Below are 18,124 nucleotides of genomic sequence, written 5' to 3'. Positions count from 1 at the left end.
AACTGAGTCAAGTGATCGCTCATCACAGCTACAGTTCAATAAGTTGGAAATGTAATTGTGTTGCAGATGCGTGAATTCCACTTATGATGATGTGGTGCAATAACCTTAACACACAGATAAGACATTCAGACCACACTGAAAATATCAGATACAGAATCAAATTTTAAAAGATTATTTATTTCTTCTGCGAAATGCAAAAGAATATTTTTTGATAAATGTCCATGCAATAAAAGTTAATGATGTCCAGTGCTTTTTAGGACCCCATTGACTTGCATTGTACATACAAAAAAATTTTTTTCTAAATATCTGATGATTTCAAAATCTGGAAATGATTGTTATGTTCAGTTTAAATTTAATTCGATTCAGTACAATTCACCAAAAATCACATTATAAAACAGATCAGTAAAAACAGTTAACCTTTAACATTAACATTAACAATATTTTTCAACATTACAAAAAAAATAAACATCAGAACTTGGGATTATGAACTCTATTTAAAAACTATTTTTCATACATTTTTTCACAAAATGTGAATATTATAAACATTATTTTAAATATATATATATATATATATATATATACATATAAATAATTTTAGGTTTTTTGTTTTGTTTGTTTGTTTGTTTGTTTTTTGATTAATGAAAATATAAAACAGTCTATTGTTTGAATATCTCTGACTTTTCTGAGCCTTTCTTGAACAGAGGATCAACCCATCTGACTTTCCCAGTAGCCCCTCACTGCAGAACAAAGATCCAGGGGGCGGGGTTGGATCCACATCTAGGGAGTGGAGATTGGTAGGTTTAGGTGTGGAGATGGGTGGGTTTAGGGATCAGGGGGTGGAGACGGGTAGGTTTAGGGATATGTAAGGTGGGAGGAGTTGGATCTGGATCCAACCTCGCCCCCTGGATCTTGTGTTCTGCAGTGAGGACCATCTCGACTTTCCTGTGACTTTGTTGGGGTGTACGTATTTGGACCACCTAAATTTCCCTCATTTGGCGGCTGTTAACACATTTCAGAGCCGTCACACTCCTGGGGTCTGTATAAGGTAAACAGCATCTGTGCTGCTGATAAATGAGCTGTCTGTCACATGTTTGCTTTTATCACCCCACCTGAACAGCATTGAGGTCTTCAGAGACCACTTTTGCTTCATACCTTCGTTTCTTAGAGTGAAAACCCAGAAGAATATTGAAAATCCTTTGGAAAACAAATATATCTTAAGTACTTTTAGTGGGAGATACACTTCTTAATATTTTTTTTTCTTTTAACCAGTAAGCTGCTTAATAAAGGAGTAGTTTACCCAAAAATGAAAATTTACCAACCCGGTCTCATGGCAAATACGTACCTGGGGGCACATTTTTGCAAGACGCGAAATACGTACCAATAAGTACATATCACTGCAGGCTCCAAAAAAATTAACACTAGAGGCAGTAAAACTACGACACCTTTTAAATTATTTTCACACAGAGTATGATTTACAGAGTTTCGATTAATAAAGCGTAATTTTCGCACAATTACTTGAAGAGTAATTATGTTGTGACTTCAAAACAATTTTTAATATGCTGGGAGATTTGAAAACTGATGCTTTTGATTGTTAGCACCGCACATATCCAGCTTCATATCAATGGGTTTTCATAGACGATAGGTTTGTTCGGTAACTCACGGAGTATGGAGGCGAGGAGCTCCGGTTCGAATCCCGTGTAACTACGGTTCAACAAAACAGTTCAAATCTGCATATAAGGAAGTTAAAATGGCACAGTTGCATCAACAAATGTGTTTTTGTATCAGTTTTGCATTTGTTAACACTATCGGGTAGGTTTAGGGTTGGGTTTGGTGTAGGGCATATTTCCAACACGATAGAGCATTAACTTTTAGCGACAGTCCCCGGATATTTGAATTCTGAATCGCCGCAATACGTACCTGAAGAAACGTAATAAAAACACAGCAATACGTACCTATATCAACGTAATAAAAACGTGCCATGGTTCATGTATTGAACCCGTGTTTTAGCGCCACTCAGTGGACATTTCTCTTTGAAACTGCGGCGAAATGTGCAGTAAGGTACGTAAAAACAGTGTTGCAGAAATGTACGCAGAGGTACGTATTTTTATGAGACTGGGTTGAAATTTACTCACCCTCAGGCCATCCAAGATGTAGATGAGTTTGTTTCTTCATCCAAACAGAGAAGAATTTTAGCATTACATCAGAAATGTAGAAATTTTTGAGAAATTTAGCATTAAATCACTTGCTCACCAATGGATCCTCTGTGGATCCTGCAGTGAATGGGTGCTGGCAGAATGAGAACAGCTGATAAAAGCACCACGATAATTCACAAGACATCCACACAACTCCACTCTATCAATTAACATTGGGTGAAGTGAAAATATGTGTGTTTCTGTGAAAAAACATAATGTGTTTTTAACCTCAAACCATTGTTTCTGACAAAAATTATGAGTCCTCTATCCATATTGCTTTTTCCAGTGGAAAAAGCCATCTTGTCTGAATCATGAGAGAAATATGTAAAGCTTTTCACTTCACAAGACGTTAGTTGATGACCTAGAGTTGTGTCGAGAGCTTGTGGATTATTGTTATTTTGTAGTTGTTTGGACTCTTATCCTGATGGCACCCATTCACTCCGAGGATCCATTGGAGAGCATGCCATATAATGCTAAATTTCTCCAAATATGTTCAGATAAAACAAACTCATCTACATCTTGGATGGCCTGAGGGGGTGAGTACAGCATATTTTATTAACTATTAATTTAAGCCACATCTAGGTTGGTGCTAAAGGTGAGATTTACTTTGAAACATTTTTCACTCAGAAATTGTAAATTGTAAATTTCACAAATAATTGCAAAGAAACAGCAAGTTACGCATTGAATTAAATGGGAAATTTAAAAAAAAATACTTCAATAATCTTAGAAAACATAATTTTTACAGCACAGTTAAGTCCCATCACCATAAAGGTGCTTTGGATATGAATTGTCAACTAAATGAAGAATAGTTTTAAGAAAACTTGAATCAAAGTGGTGAAAACTTTATTTTTAGCTCTGTGATGGCCATTCACCCTCCTGTGGTCCTTCAGCCGCTCATGGGTCACGGTCATGTTGCAGAGTGAACAATTTTGCAACTTCCAACTTACTGGCTGAAGGCTGCAGGTTGTTTACTGTATTTTGTATCATCCATCTTCCCCTCTGTCCTGACAAACACTCCCTGTTCCTGCTGAAGAGAAAAACAAGATGCTGTTATCACTACACTTCACTGTAGAAATGGTGCTTTTTGGAATGTAAGATATCTTGGGCCTTCGCATGATGTACACTTCTGCAAAACACTCCAGTTGCAGAGTTTTGTAGTGCTTTAGCACAGCATAAATAACACTCGATGTGGCAAAAAAAAAAAAACACTCAACACTGTTGTGATATTGCATTTGCATGCACACAAAGACCTGTGCTTTACTATAAGGGGTGCAGCTGCTTCAGAATTGCTATCAGTCTGTTTGTAGGTCTCCTGATAATGCTGCACTATGCTCCACCACTTGAAGCTATTGAAGTGATTTTATTCTCTCATTTTTATTTAAGTTGTGCATCTGTACAGTTGTAGCAGATAGTTTGCTTCAAAACATACTTCCAAGCTGTGAAATCCTCAAAACGCTGCTATTTTTTGCATGTCACAAAATTGTACACTACCGTTCAAAAGTTTCTTATGCTCACCCACGCTGAATTTATTAGATAAAAAATACAGTAAAAAACAGCAATATTGTGAAATTTTATTACAACTATTTTCTGTTTTAATAGATTTTAAAATGGTATTTATTTCTGTGATGCAAAGCTGAATTTTCAGCATCTTCAGTGTCACTTGATCTTTCAGAAATCATTTTAATACGCTGATTTGGTGCTCAAGAAACATTTATTATTATTATCATGCTTCATATATATGCTGTTTAATGTTTCTGTGGAAACCTTTTATTTTATTTTATTTTGATGAACTGAAAGAATATAATTTATTTGAAATAGAAATATTTTATAACATTTAAAAAAAATAGTATCACTTTTGATCAATTTAATGAATCATTGCTGAGTAAAACTATTAAATTGTTATGGAAACCCTGGAAAATATCATGGAATTTTCAGATTGAAAAAAAATGTTAAATTTAAAATTCTTAAAACGTTATTTTGATTGTTAACTGTTAATTATTTTATTGTTGTTTTAGAATTAAATTTAGTAAGTAAAATATTGATTAGAAATTGCTCTGTGCATTCTCAATAAAATATTTTTTTATGATTCTTATGCCAATATACATGTCAGGCATTAATAAACATATGACTGAAAAAGATATGGAAAAATCATTTAAATTCATTGGTTGAAAGATACTGTAGAGACCTGTAATAAAGTCAGCAGCCAACTGCAGTTTTATTCATTCACCAAAGCCATTTTTAAATACATTTCTTTTAGTTTATTATTTTGATTTTTTTTTTTTGTTGTTTTTGTTTTTTTTTGGATTTGGCTCTGGCCCTGCAGAATTGCCTCTAGTTTCATATCCACATCTGCTATTACATCCCCATTTAAAGGCAGATCTCTTGCTCTTAAAGCGATGACTCATGTTGGTTCCTCAAAGGAACAGGTTTCCACTTTGCTGTCCAAAAGAACTGCTGTTACGTCCAACTTTACAAGTTGCACTATTTGGCGTAGGGAACATGCTGCTGTAGCTGAATGAAACATTTGGCAAACAAGTAATGCTCAGTCAGCGAATTGATAATCAGCATGCATTTCTCATCTAAACTTCCTCTGAACCCAGTCCTCTTTTTTTCAACATTATGCATCAATGTAAATCTGTTTGAAGTGCTTCACAGCCGAACACCTCTATTGTCGTTGTCCTTGACTCTGTGAAAGCAAAATTCTCAAGGAACGTCCAAACGTTCATTCACTTTTGTCACAGCTCAAGAACACTCCAAATCTTATTGAATCAGTTTTTTTAAAAAATCACATCTGGACATCACTTAAAACTCTTATCCGAAAAAGAAAAAAATCCTAACCAGAAGTGACACGCGTGAAATTGAGATGCTTTGAAACAATCAGTGTAACATTCCATTTCGAACACAAGATTGTAATCCTTCACTGAGGAAGGAGAGCGAGGCTCATCTACAGGGTGAACTATCAATTGTTTCACAGCCTTTTGTTGCCTGGCAGGAGCCATATTTAATCAGCCACATGTACCGCCTTATTAGCCTGATTTAAAAACGTCCCACGTTGTTCCAAAAAACACTGGCTCCCATCGAAAATTCTGCAAATCGGCGAATAATTAAATGAGTATGTGCTGGAACATTGGGTGTTAACGGATGGACAGACTGAGAGTCTTACATTCAGCAAGCTCGAATAAAAGAGCTGTTCCTGTGCTGCTGTGATAAGCTCAGACCTCCCTAATGGGCGCATGAACGTCTCTGCTTCTCCTCCTACTCCAGTCGCCACAGAAACACATTATTCACAGAACAAGTGAGTGCAGGGACAAATAAGCATTGGGTGAAGTTTAGTAAGTTTTTTGTTTGTATAGAAAGAGATTTATGGGATATAGGTGGCTGTGAGAAAGAAAAGGAATGGGACCTTGACTTCTCTGGCATTCAGTGCTGATGGAGTGAACATTTTTGCAGGTACACACCAGTAGCTTTATACAGCAGTGATGCTTTTGCAGCTGCTGATTCTACAGAAATGTAACTACTTGCAGTCTGAATTTTTGTGTGATATGGATGCAAAGGCAATCTTTCTATTGCATTGTCTTCACTGGCTGCATGCAAAAACGTTTTTCATTGTTAAAAGTGTGTATTTAAGGATACATACAATAATAGTAATAATAAATAACAATAATAGTTAACAACTTCTGATTTATTAAAAGGGTAGTTCACCAAAAAACTCTTTTATGCTCCACAGAAGAAAGAAAGTCATACAGGTTTGAAACAACATAAGGGGAATAAATTGTGGAAGAATTTTCATTTGATATATTTTTTTCATTGTTGAAAGTTTGTATTTAAGGATTCATACAGTAATATAATTAAACACGTCTAATTTATATGAATGCATGGCTGCTTTTTGAATGACTATAAATGGAAAAACATACAGAATGTTCCTGGTCATGCTAACCAGCTAAACTTTGACCCATTGGTTAGAAATTAAACAGAATAGATCCTGAATTAAACTAAACTTTACACTTTACAAAAAAAATTACTTGGAAACAAAATGTTTTATCTCGGAAATTGCTAGTAAATTTCACAAATAATTACAAGAAAATGGCAAGCAATACTTTGAATTAAACATAAAACTGAAATAGTATTTTTCTTGTAAATCTTGTCTGATAATCTTTTTTACAGCTTTGAAAAATCTTTTTTACAGTGTAGTCTCTCTCTCTTTCTCCGTTTCTCTTTGTTTCCATCTGTCTTGAGATGACATCATCCTCTAATATCTCTCCGGTCCGTTGTCACATTGTTCCTCTCCATCACATTCTGTTTTTTCCTTCCTTAGATCTTTTATTCTCTGTCTTCTGCGACGGTTGTGTTTTATGCACGACATTAGAGCAGAGAGTGCTGACATTATTTAGCTTTCTGATTTAAAGTACATGAGTCACAGTAAATGTCTAGGGATAAATCTGATCTCAGTCATTATTAATGGCAATGTGTTTGTGCCTGTCACTGTGTTTGTGGTTTAGCATTTAGCCAGTAGCTGAGCAAAAAAATATTTCAGTCAGACATTCTGCTGTTTATTTATTATGACATTGTTGAATATGGGAAGAAAGTGCCTATAAACAAGCCCTGCTGAACTTCCAAGCTAATTTGAAGTTGGTTTAGCTAGTGGACAATTATTTATTTATTTTTGACCTGTTTTCTTTAAAGAAGGGGTGGGACGAACGACCAGTTTGTAACAATTTTTGTAACAATATAATTTACTGTCACATTTGTCTAATTTAATGCAGCTTTGCTGAAGTATAATTTTTTTTCTCTCAAAAAAATAAAAAATTAATTAATTAATAAAAACCTTATTGACCCCAAATACATTATAAATACACTGAACAAAATTATCAACGCAACCTAACACAGATTTAGACAGATTTGTGAACAATATTTGAGAGAAATAGGCCTTTTGTGTACATAGAAAAAGTCTTAGATCTTTGAGTTCAGCTCATGAAAAATGGGGACAAAAACAAAAGTGTTGCGTTTATAATTTTGTTCAGTGTATTTTGGATATTTGCAGTTGGGTGTTTTTATTTATATATATATTTAGTTTCTTATTTTCCTTTATGGAAGGTCTTTAGCCCTAATCATGAATTTCTGATTTTTGTCTATAAAATCACAGATGACGCAAAAGCTAGCATCCAAAACGCTGCATACTTGTCAACAGGAATTATATGCAAGAATGCAGTGCAGCAAATATTATTTTTAATTGTACAAGGAGATATTTCACCAGAATGACGAATGGGAGCTGGCATGTTATCACCCACACATTAAAACCAGTCACAGATTGTCTAATAACTGTCCACAGCAAAGCTCTGGAGATATTCGAGCTAAACATAAGCTTACCTCAAACTTGTGTTTGATTTTGAGTGATCTCTCACTTTATCCCTCAGCTCAGCTATCTCCCAAAATATCCCCCTTACCTGAAAAATGCACTACTCATCATCTTAGAGAGAAATGACACTTTATTTTTGTCTCTTCCACTCAGATAAGTGGGGATTCAGTGTGCCTCTATTACACGATGGGTGGGGGTCAAACCATGAGAGCTGTTGGACAGGGAAGATGTTGGCAAGCTGGCTTTGAAATAATTCCTAGGCACCACATGCTCTCATACAGACAACTGTGGTCACATACACAGCACTCACCAACGTAATGGCAAGAACTAGCTAAAGCCCTGAATGGTGCACTCCACTCAGATTTGTGACAAGAGTTGACTTGTATGATTAAATTGTTATTTTCCTCTTGTTTGGTGGTTTCCTCCTAAGTGTTTTTTGATTATACAGGTCACTTCTCAGATGTTTCTTTGAGTATATGAGACCTCTGAAGACTGGACACAGTGCAGAATTGCAATGCAATAAGTCATTTTCTGTCAGCGAAAGCTTTGCTTTTGTGAATTTCATGGTGGTTTAATGCTGTTCAGGTTCAGATATTGGATAAAAAGGACCTTGACTGCAGACTTCAGAAGCAGAACTGTTGAAACTTACTTTCGGCCTGTTCTCTGATCTGTTTTACAGGAAGCTATTGGAACGCGGCATCATTCAACACGCCATCCTCGTACCTGCACTTCTCCACTTTTCAAGGAGAAACGAGTGCTGATATCTCCTTTTACTTCAAGACCTCTGCTCCCTATGGCGTGTTCCTGGAAAACCTTGGAAACACGGATTTCATCCGTCTGGAGTTGAAATGTAAGAGCCTGGCTCATGTTGTCTTTGTTTCTTCCTCTTTTTTATCCTTTTCTCTGTGTCTGTCTGTGTGTCCTGCTGCTCTCTGAATCCCATGGTTCAGCAATTACTGCTGTGAAGTGTGAAAATGGAATTTATAAGTACATTACTTGCTCACCAAAGGATCCTCTGCAGTGAATGGGTGCCGTCAGAATGAGAGTTCAAACATCTGATAAAATCATCACAATAATCCATAAGTAATCCACACAACTCCAATCCATCAATTAATGTTTTGTGAAGTGAAAAGCTGTGTCTTTGTAATAAACAAATCATTAAAAAATCTTTAAAGCATTTTAACTTTAAACCGCAGAATATCAGAATAAGAAATGATGAAATGACGAAGAAAAGTCTGTTTGCAGCACTGATTACAATACATTCGCCTCATATGTTCTGCTGATTGTTCTCTGTTATACAAATGGAAGCTTAAGAAAATGAAAACACAGGTGAATTAAAACATTCTGCATAATTGCTTATAAATGTCTATTTACTGACATTATTCCGCAAAAATGCCTAGATTATACATAAGGCAACATAACAATTTTTTCGCTGTGTAAAAAAGAAGCAAAAGAGGCGAATCTCTATCATGCAGATTGAGTTTTTACCCTATAAGCCGAGCTGGCTGCTCCTTCACACTGTTTACTGCACAATAGGCAATGCAGAGCACAAAAATACACCATTGCGGATAAATCTTGTGTTGAATGCGGTGTTTCATGTTTTCTAAAGTGGTTCATTGTTGCAGAATGATTATTCGCTCTGTAATGTATTGTCTGTGTAAATCTTTAAATGCTGTTGTTTGCTTTGTCTCCCATTTCTGCACCAGTTGATTGTTCTAGTCTTACCTAGACTGAAGGCCAGAGGAGAAAAAAAACTGATTTAGCATTTACATAGTCAATAGCTAATGATTTTTATGCATACACAAACATACAATACACTTCAAATTTATTTCTGGATCTAAATGATAATCCCTTTACACCTTTACACCAAAATCAAACAGTTGGTGGTTGCCATTGACTTCCATATTATTTTTTTTCCTACTATGGAAGTCAATGGCAACCACCAACTGTTTGATTACCAGCAACCTTCAAAATATCTTCTTTTATGTTCAACATAAGAAAGCAACTCATACAGGTTTGGAACGACATGAGGGTGAGTAAATGATGACAGAATTGTCATTTTTGGGTGAACTATCCTTTTAATAATTTCGCTCATATATCTTCTCAGAGGTGTTCATCGGATAAAAAATAAACACAGCAGTAATGTCTTCATGTTGCTCTGATTGGCTGATTGCTCTGTCAGTGTCATAATACACATCTATTGTGTTCACAACCAGTCTGCAAATTGGCCTGAATGAATCAACCTGGTGAAAATGGATGGACTGATTACAAAATAAACAAGTCCCCACTTTTGGTCTCATCCAAATCAAATGAAATTATAAATATAATCTGTGAGCACAAATTTGGTAACTATTAAAGATATGAGCTAAAGCAACAGTTAGTACTGACAAATAAAAGCTTTATTCTTTAATCTAATATTATATTATATACTTCATGAGAGATTTTGAAATATCCTAATATTAATTATTATATTATATTATATTATATTATATTAATTATATTATATTATATTTTATGAACTTGAGATTTTCAAATAATGTGGTATTCATAAATAGAAAGTGAATATAAACATACAAAAATATTATAATAGGCTATCGGTTCCCTGGTGATAGTGTAGTGCCTCATAGTTGTGTTCTATGTCTGTCACTGATTAATAAGTTATATTAAAATTATCCTTATGTGATGAGTATTTAGGAATACTGTGTTCTGGGTAGCAGGAAATCATTTCTTCAGTTTTTATACCCTCACACACACACACACCCAATCCTGAGCCCGGAGTGTGTTCCCCAGCCGTCACCCCAGTCATTGGTATATCTCTCAAGGGCTCTGAAGACGCACACGGAGGGAAGGAAAGCTGCTTAGTGGCTCCCTTTGTCAAATTCACACGTCCTGCAGTCTCCCTGTTCTCATCTCAGGGGCACGAGGGAACGCGAGGGTTACGGTGAGGCAGAGGACGTCACATTCCCTGCTCTCTCATTTACACACATTCCACAATCCATACATAACCCATTATTTTTACACCCTACTGCTTTACCCTTCCTTTGGACTGTGAGAAGAAGCAAATCTTGTTCTCTTCAACTCCATTTTTAAATAAAAATAGAAAGAAAAAGCTTCAGGTGAGACCGAGCAGAGAAAACAGCGACTCGCTTGGTGCTTTCTCAGAGGCTGGTGACAGCAAAACATCAATCACTTGATGGAGGAGTGCAGGGAGAGAGACGGCCAGCCGGGCATTATGCATACAGCACATGTAAAAGTCTGCAAGCCTGTCCATGGAGAAGACCGCACTGAGTGTTTGTGCTGCTAGCAGGGCACGGATGCATACAAAGTGGCCCTGAATGAGCCTGGCATGATCGGAATATGGAGGAAACAGGAAATCATTAGCGCTTATTGCTGCTCGTTTTGCCCCAGCAGTGCCACAGCCCTCCAGAGAGCAAAAGGTTATTTTTTATATCCAGAGATCACTGAGGGTCTCGACATGACAGATGTGCTGCCTTTCCATTTTCCGCTCTCATTCAGGGGCTTTACTCAGCTAGAGATTCTGCGTATTAGCAAAAGAGGAACTGGCTGGTGTGTAGGAAAGAAAAATTACAAATAGGATCACATAAATATTTAATTATTTCTCCTAGAAAGCCGTGAGATTCAATGGAAACTTTTTCTCAATCTCCTGGTTCTCAGATTCACAACCTGAGCAGTCTGCTATCAAAAGCCAGAATATTACTTTTTAAATATAGTTTCATGTGATTTAAATATATGACCTCGAACATTTCTCTTCAAATTCCTCTGAAACCAAATTATCTGAGCTAGGCTACTTACTAGTTTTATAGATTGATACATGTTAAAATTTGTCTTAATTGCATGTATGCTTTTATTTCTTCAAAGTAAATTATTATTTTATTTTATTTTTTGAAAAGTCTCTTATGCTCACCAAGGCTGCAATTATTTGATTTAAAAATGCAGTAAAAACAGTAATATTGTGAAATATCATTGTAATATAAAATTACTGTTTTCTATTTTAATATATTTTAAAATGTAATTTATTCCTGTGACGATAAAGCTGAGCAGCCATTGCTCTAGTCATTAGTGTCACATGATCCTTTAGAAATCATTTTAATATGCTATTTGATGCTCAAAAAGTATTTCTTATTATTATTAATGTTGAAAACAGTTGTGCTGCTTAATATTTTTGTGGAAACTGTAATACTTTTTTCAGTATTACAGATTTGTTGATGAATAGAAAGAACATTTATTTGAAATAGAAATCTTTTTTGTAACATTATAAATGTCTTTACTGTCACTTTTGATCAATTTAATGCATCCTTGGTGAACAAAGGTATTCATTTCTTTAAAAAAAAGAAAAAGAAAAAGATCTTACTGACCAAAGAGGTAGTCCGCCCCGAAGTCAATATTGTTATCCCAGGCCAGGGGCGTAGCCATCATTTCAGAAGTGAGGGGGACAGAAATGTTATATATAAAAAAAATCAATTAAAAAAAAATATATATATATAAAACATTACAATATAACCACAGACTATCCTGTCTCTTTGAATGTAAATCTATATTTATTCACACCGGCTCTTGAAATCCTCTATGCGAACACACTTGCCCGAAAAAGTGCGGGGGACGAATTAACGTGATATTAAAAGTGGGGGGGACACGTCCCCCGCGTAATCTACGCCCCTGTCCCAGGCCATTACAAAAAAGAAAAGAAATTGCAATACTCTTTGGTCCTAGTAGTGGCACAGAAATTACACACTTTACCATTTTTCTGATGTTTTATAGAGAATAGAGAGAGCAGAATTGATCTAAAAATTTGAGGAAGACACATTAAAAACCTCATCAGCCTGTCTCATGAATATTAATTAGATGATGTAACATTCACCCAGTAGTTTTAAATAATTGAAGCCGAGTGGGTTCTAGCTATTTTAGGGGATGAGCTCTCGCATTAAAGAACAACTATGCTAGGTGCAATGATCAAAGAACATCAATCTAGCATGTTTACTTTTCAAAACAATTCAAAAGAGCACAGACGGATTTACCACTTACCATTTGCGTGTTCATTCAGGCTACTGCCATTCAGTCGTAAAGCCATTGTTTTACATATGCATCTACAGTTTTCCTTCTAAGCACCGAGGCCAAGTAAAACAAAGCTGTTAGAATACAACGATTATCTCCCAAAAAGTTGAGAGCAGTCAAACTTAGAAAGTTACAATGATTCCTACGCCCCTGAGAGGACAGTGAAGTAAAGAGAGCAAAAACAAAGTTCAAGAGTGCATGTGTATTGTTGTGTGTGTATCAGTGTCTGAGTCTAAGCTTCTGTGTCTAAGCTTGTCGACCGTACTGGTAGGTCATCTACAGCGGCACCCAGCGTAAACACTCCAGAGCTTTTCTCTAAAGCTGGATATTCACCTTCTGCATGAATCCTTCCTGAAAAGAGTAATCAGGCCTGGCTGCAGGCCTCTGTGTGAGATTAAGAGTGTGTTCGGGCCAGTTGTGTGTGTGTGTGTGTGTGTGTGTGTAGGCAGAGAAGCAGATTGTGAAATTGAAGCTCTGCACCTTTTTTCTAGCCTTCCATTATGTCTCATCGATTTATGCCCTGACTCCTAATCCTGCTTCCTTATTTTGGCCTGCCTGGTTTTCTTCAGTTACGACTCAAAACTGAGGCCCAGTGAAATCCACTCAGAGCATGAAATGAGTGGAGGGCACCGCGTTGGGTTACAGTCGAGTGGGAGTTTGATTTCAATTATACATCTAGATCAGCTGCCCTCTGCGTTCTGACTTTGGGCAGCATGCTAAATCAAAAGTATTTTTAAAAATCTGTTGTATGCATTATTTAGAGTGTTGATTTGAATATGTTTTTATCATTTTATCTTAAATATTTTAGTGATTGCTCTAAAATTATATGTAATTATGTTTTATTATGTTGAATGATTTAACAAAACTATGTTTTTCATGCTGAATGTAGCTTTTATTGTGTGTGTAAAACACACATGCTGATGCCCTTGAAATTGTTCTGTTCTGATGGTCTTGAACAGAAGGAGAACAGAATGGAGCAGTTAATGTTAAATAAAGTACAGTACGTTTGTTAAATAAATTAAACATTTAATTATGGAGGCCTGTTTTCACCATGGAATAAAAAATAAAAAGGGTAATTGTGACTTTTTCTCGCACATTTCTTGCGATTCTGAGTTTACAGTCTCAGTCCTTTTTGTGTTCCATCACAGAATAAAAAAAAAAATTTATTGCGACTTAATTGTGCTTAAACATCTAAACATTTTACTGTAAATGCATATTTGTTTAAAGAAGGTTGGTGTAATATTTTAATTGTGGTAAAATAACCATTTCTTATTATTGTTGAAAACTGTTGTGTTTTCAACCCTAATCTTAAAGCAATGTTTTTGTAGCAACCGTGATACTTTTTTTTTCTTTGATGAATAGGAAGTTCAAAATAACAGCATGTATTATTACAATAGCAATATTGACTACACATTCATGATACTCTAATACTTTATTGCATGGTACACCCTCAAAAAGTGTATTAAAATGTCACCTCTATAGTTCTGACTGTCAATGAGCTCTGAACCAAATCCTTCGATTCACAATTAATCAACTCTCTCTCTCTCTCTCTCTCTCTCTCTCTCTCTCTCTCTCTCTCTCAGTCTGTCTGTCTTTCTGCTGGTGCCCTCTGTTGGCATTTTCTAGCATTATCTAGTACAATCTCCCTACAGTAACTCTGGCATTAGCCCAAGGGTAAAGAGCCTCTCAATGAATGATTGAATGATGGGTGGACGCCCACATCTGCTGCTTCAGCTCCGTTTCATCTCAAACACTCTCTGTCTCTTATCTCAGCTGAGGAAATCTTGACATCAACCACCATTGAATATTCATGCCTAATTTCAAGGCATAACTGAGCTTATAACTCTCCCTTTTCCTTTTACTTTTACTTTTACTTTTTTTATACTCAAATTATTTATTAAGCTCCACTAATTAATGTTTTATACTTTGTGCTTTCAAGCTTTTCAGTTGGATTCACTCATACAGTATGCATGCGGTTTAACGGTCTCCTCTTTGTGTTTGGAGTTTGTCCAAAGCTAACTGGTGTTTAATTACAAAAGTTTCTATATTTTTATGTTCCAATTCAAATGACTCTGTTTCTTTCTTTTATGGGCATATATTTTGGGATTAACACATTGGAATGGTAAAATCTCAATTGTGCCCAAAAATTTGATATTTTTTGGCTTCACTGCATTTAAATTGTACAGCAAGTGGGAGCCTTTTCTAAAACTCTCTCGTTTTCTCCAGTGTTTAAAATAAGTCATGGCAGCCTTCACTGCATTTCTACACATCACGGCAGAACACCTGACCACTTGCATGAGAGCCATCAGCCTTTGACGGGGTCCATACCCCTAAAATATCCTTTGCATTGCATTAAAAATGAGCAAGAGAAGGAAAAGTGTAGGATATAAGACTGCCTTACATGGATAAAAGAGATCAACCAAAAATTAAATCCACTCACCCTCATGTCTTTCATAACATTTATGTATTTCTTTCTATAGAAGATATTTTGAAAAATGTCTGTGTTGTTTGTCCATGCAATGAAAGTGAAAGGGATCCAGTGTTGTTTTGGACCCTACTGACTTTCATTGTACACTACAAAAAAAATTGGTAAAGAAATTGTTAGTAAATCTCACAAATAATTCAAATAGCAGGTAAAACAATGAAACTGAATAAAATAATCATTTTCAAGTAGAAAGACTGAAACAGTATTTGATTAAAAACATGCTGTTTTATTTACATCTTCAAAAAATCATTTTTATAGTATATGGACAAAAACGTTCATTTTTGGGTAAACTATTCTTTTAAATGTTCTTTGGGAAATAGTGACGTCATGATTCCCCTGATTTCAAATCCAGGCCTTTCAGAGGGGTCGAAAATAATATTTTTTGAAAATTACAGTATGTTTCATTGTAGGATAATCTCTCAAACAAGTATAACTTGATATAAATATCAAGAATATTCTGATTCTCCATTTCAAGACCCATTTAAAGAAAATTCTGGTTTATTGCATTAGAATTTCATTCTGACATGCAGATACCAGAATACAATGCAAATTAGCATTCACCGTCTGTATAAAAGTAATTTATGTGGAATCATGTAATGCATTTGGCCGTAACTGCTGTTGGTTTGGTAGATCTACTCTCAGCCGGTTTGGCGGGCGATCTAATATACCCATATAAACACAAACCCACTTTTTTACTGCCATGCTGTTTGGCTTGTTGATTTTGTTTAGTGAATGCTTGAGCAGTGATCCACTGAATGCCTTCAGTTGTGGACTGCGGAGTGGTCCACACACATAAACAAGCACACACACAAGAGAAAACGCTCCCCAAGAACAGTGGCAGACTCTTGATGCTCAGTGCTGGCTGGCCAAGTGCAGGAAATCCAATTACAGGGATCAGAGGGCTGACAATGGTGGAGCAGCCCTAGTCCAAATTACACACCTGCCAGACCTGCCCTCTTCCTCTCTCTCTCTCTGTCTTTTGCTGTCTCTCTCTCACAAACGCTCTGCAACATTCTCAAAGAAGGATTGGCTCGGTGTTTATTAAGCCCCCCCATATTGTGACTGGCTAGTTCTTTTAGTTAACAATTCTGTTGAAGCATTTAGCATCTACTGTTGTTACAGTAGAGCTGCATTTTTGTTTTCTGAGAGGTTTGTTGTTACTTTTGTTTTCTATTATTTTTTTTCTTTTGCTCTATTATTTTTTTTCTTTTGCTCACTGTTTTACGAAGGTCATAGTAAATCCAATTTACCATGGCATCATCATTTTTTGTTATTTTTTCATTTGGTATATAGATTGTTTTTGCCCCTCTCCCAGGCCTAGAATTTCAGTCTTAGACTATGACTAAGACTAAGTCCATCATAAAAAGATGAATTATTAAATGTTAAAACTAAGATATTCTAAACGAAGACTGGGCTTTTTAACTTATAACTGAGCTAAAATTGACCTCAGTTGCTCTGTTCTGATGGCACTGGACCTTTGCTCACAGGGTTCTGGCTGATCGTGTCATAAATCTCCTCCTCCAGTTCAGAATTTGAGATGAACAGGTGGCTCTGTGGATGCCAGTCGAACACTTATCCCTAATTCCTGCAACATCTGCATCAGAATGTAGTACAGTAAAATAGCACCCCCTACTGAGAGCAGCAGGAACACCTGCCACTCCGGCCAAAAGAAACCAGAAAACAGACCTCCTTGTATTGTTTGGCATAAATAACAAATAAAACTAACTGTAGGCAGCTCACAATCACAATAGCAGATATTGTTAGGAAAAAGCTGATCATAATGGCAGAAATGAGGTGTGTTTGAACAGTCCACTGTGTGTGTCTCCCTGCAGCTGCCAGGTATTTGGTATCATATCAGCACTTCTCTTAGCTTCCTAAGATGGTGACAATAGCAGTGGCTGACTATCACTGCAGGCTCACTATGCTGCCAACACTAAGCAAATCCAATTTAGTTCTTGCCTTCAGCATCTGTGCAGCCATAGTAACCCCTGCCGAACAGAGCCGGTCAGCCCAGTGAATTTAGTGACATACTTGTCTTTTTAAATAATTTCACTTTAGTGTCGAAATGGCAGGCCTTTGTTTTTTCTTGGCTTTGTGCAGTACATACATTAGCATGTATGTGTCATATTGTTCATTTTAAATTAATATTTACCTCTCTGGTGCTATAGTAAACATGAAAGCCCTCATTTTCATATTAAATTCTGAAAATGTCAGTCAACTGAGCTAAACCTCAGAACATAACATTCTGACCAATGAGGGGACCGTGTGCATATGACTTGTGTTAACAAATTGTGGTCTGTTTTGAAATATTTGCTTGTGAAATTGAACCGAAACAATGAGAAAATGAAACTATTTAGTCCCTGTTTTGAAACTGTATCTGTAATTGAATGCATTAATGAGTGGTTTATATATGTGTTCTGCACTGAAAATATATTTGAATGCACTTTTGTAATTTATCCCATGATTTTGGTTCTCAAATATATGTGATTTGAACACTTAAAAGACTTTCGATAAGGATAGATGGTGTTTGTGGTGACTATCAGACTATCAAATGAGCTCCAGTCAACCTCTCTAGAAACTCTTCTGTAATAAATGCAATGCATGTTGTACATAAACATTTCAAAGGTGTCTCGAAGTGTGACACCAACTCGCTGTCTGAGCATCTGAAGCGCTTGTTTTAGGAAATTATCATGTGGCGTCATGAATAATTATGAGACTGTGGCTTATCTCTGGATACAGTCTTTAAACACAATGGCACTACAGCGTTTGTGTCAGACAGTAACATTGGATTGAGGGTGGATGATGGCACTGTTGCTCTGACGTATTTCTGGTGTCAGGAGGATGTTTCTAAATCAGGATTTAGCAAGGGTTAAACCCCAAGAGGCCTGGCCCTCTGGAGCTAAACATGACATACCACAGCAGTCAGGGCTCAAACACACCTCGCGCCTCTTCTCCTTTCTCCTGCCATAAATACCATCTCCTCCTACAGGAGTATAGCTGTCAATCTTCACTGTTTAT

The 18,124-nt window shown here is 36.2% G+C and overlaps 1 protein-coding gene across 1 annotated transcript in view; it reads left to right on the top strand.

The window, feature by feature from the left end:
* LOC107741949 (contactin-associated protein-like 2) overlaps nucleotides 1-18,124 on the top strand; it is a 204,760-nt gene that overhangs the window by 125,309 nt on the left and 61,327 nt on the right. The window contains exon 13 of the mRNA XM_016554763.1: nucleotides 8,228-8,398. Within this exon, the coding sequence (XP_016410249.1) occupies nucleotides 8,228-8,398 (171 nt within the window). The remainder of the gene's footprint in view (nucleotides 1-8,227; nucleotides 8,399-18,124) is intronic.

The sequence above is a fragment of the Sinocyclocheilus rhinocerous genome, unplaced genomic scaffold, assembly GCF_001515625.1.
Source record: "Sinocyclocheilus rhinocerous isolate Xijiao unplaced genomic scaffold, SAMN03320098_v1.1 scaffold100, whole genome shotgun sequence".
NCBI lineage: Eukaryota > Metazoa > Chordata > Actinopteri > Cypriniformes > Cyprinidae > Sinocyclocheilus > Sinocyclocheilus rhinocerous.
Note: the sequence above shows the minus strand (reverse complement) of the source record. Positions and strands in the feature narration are given on the sequence as shown.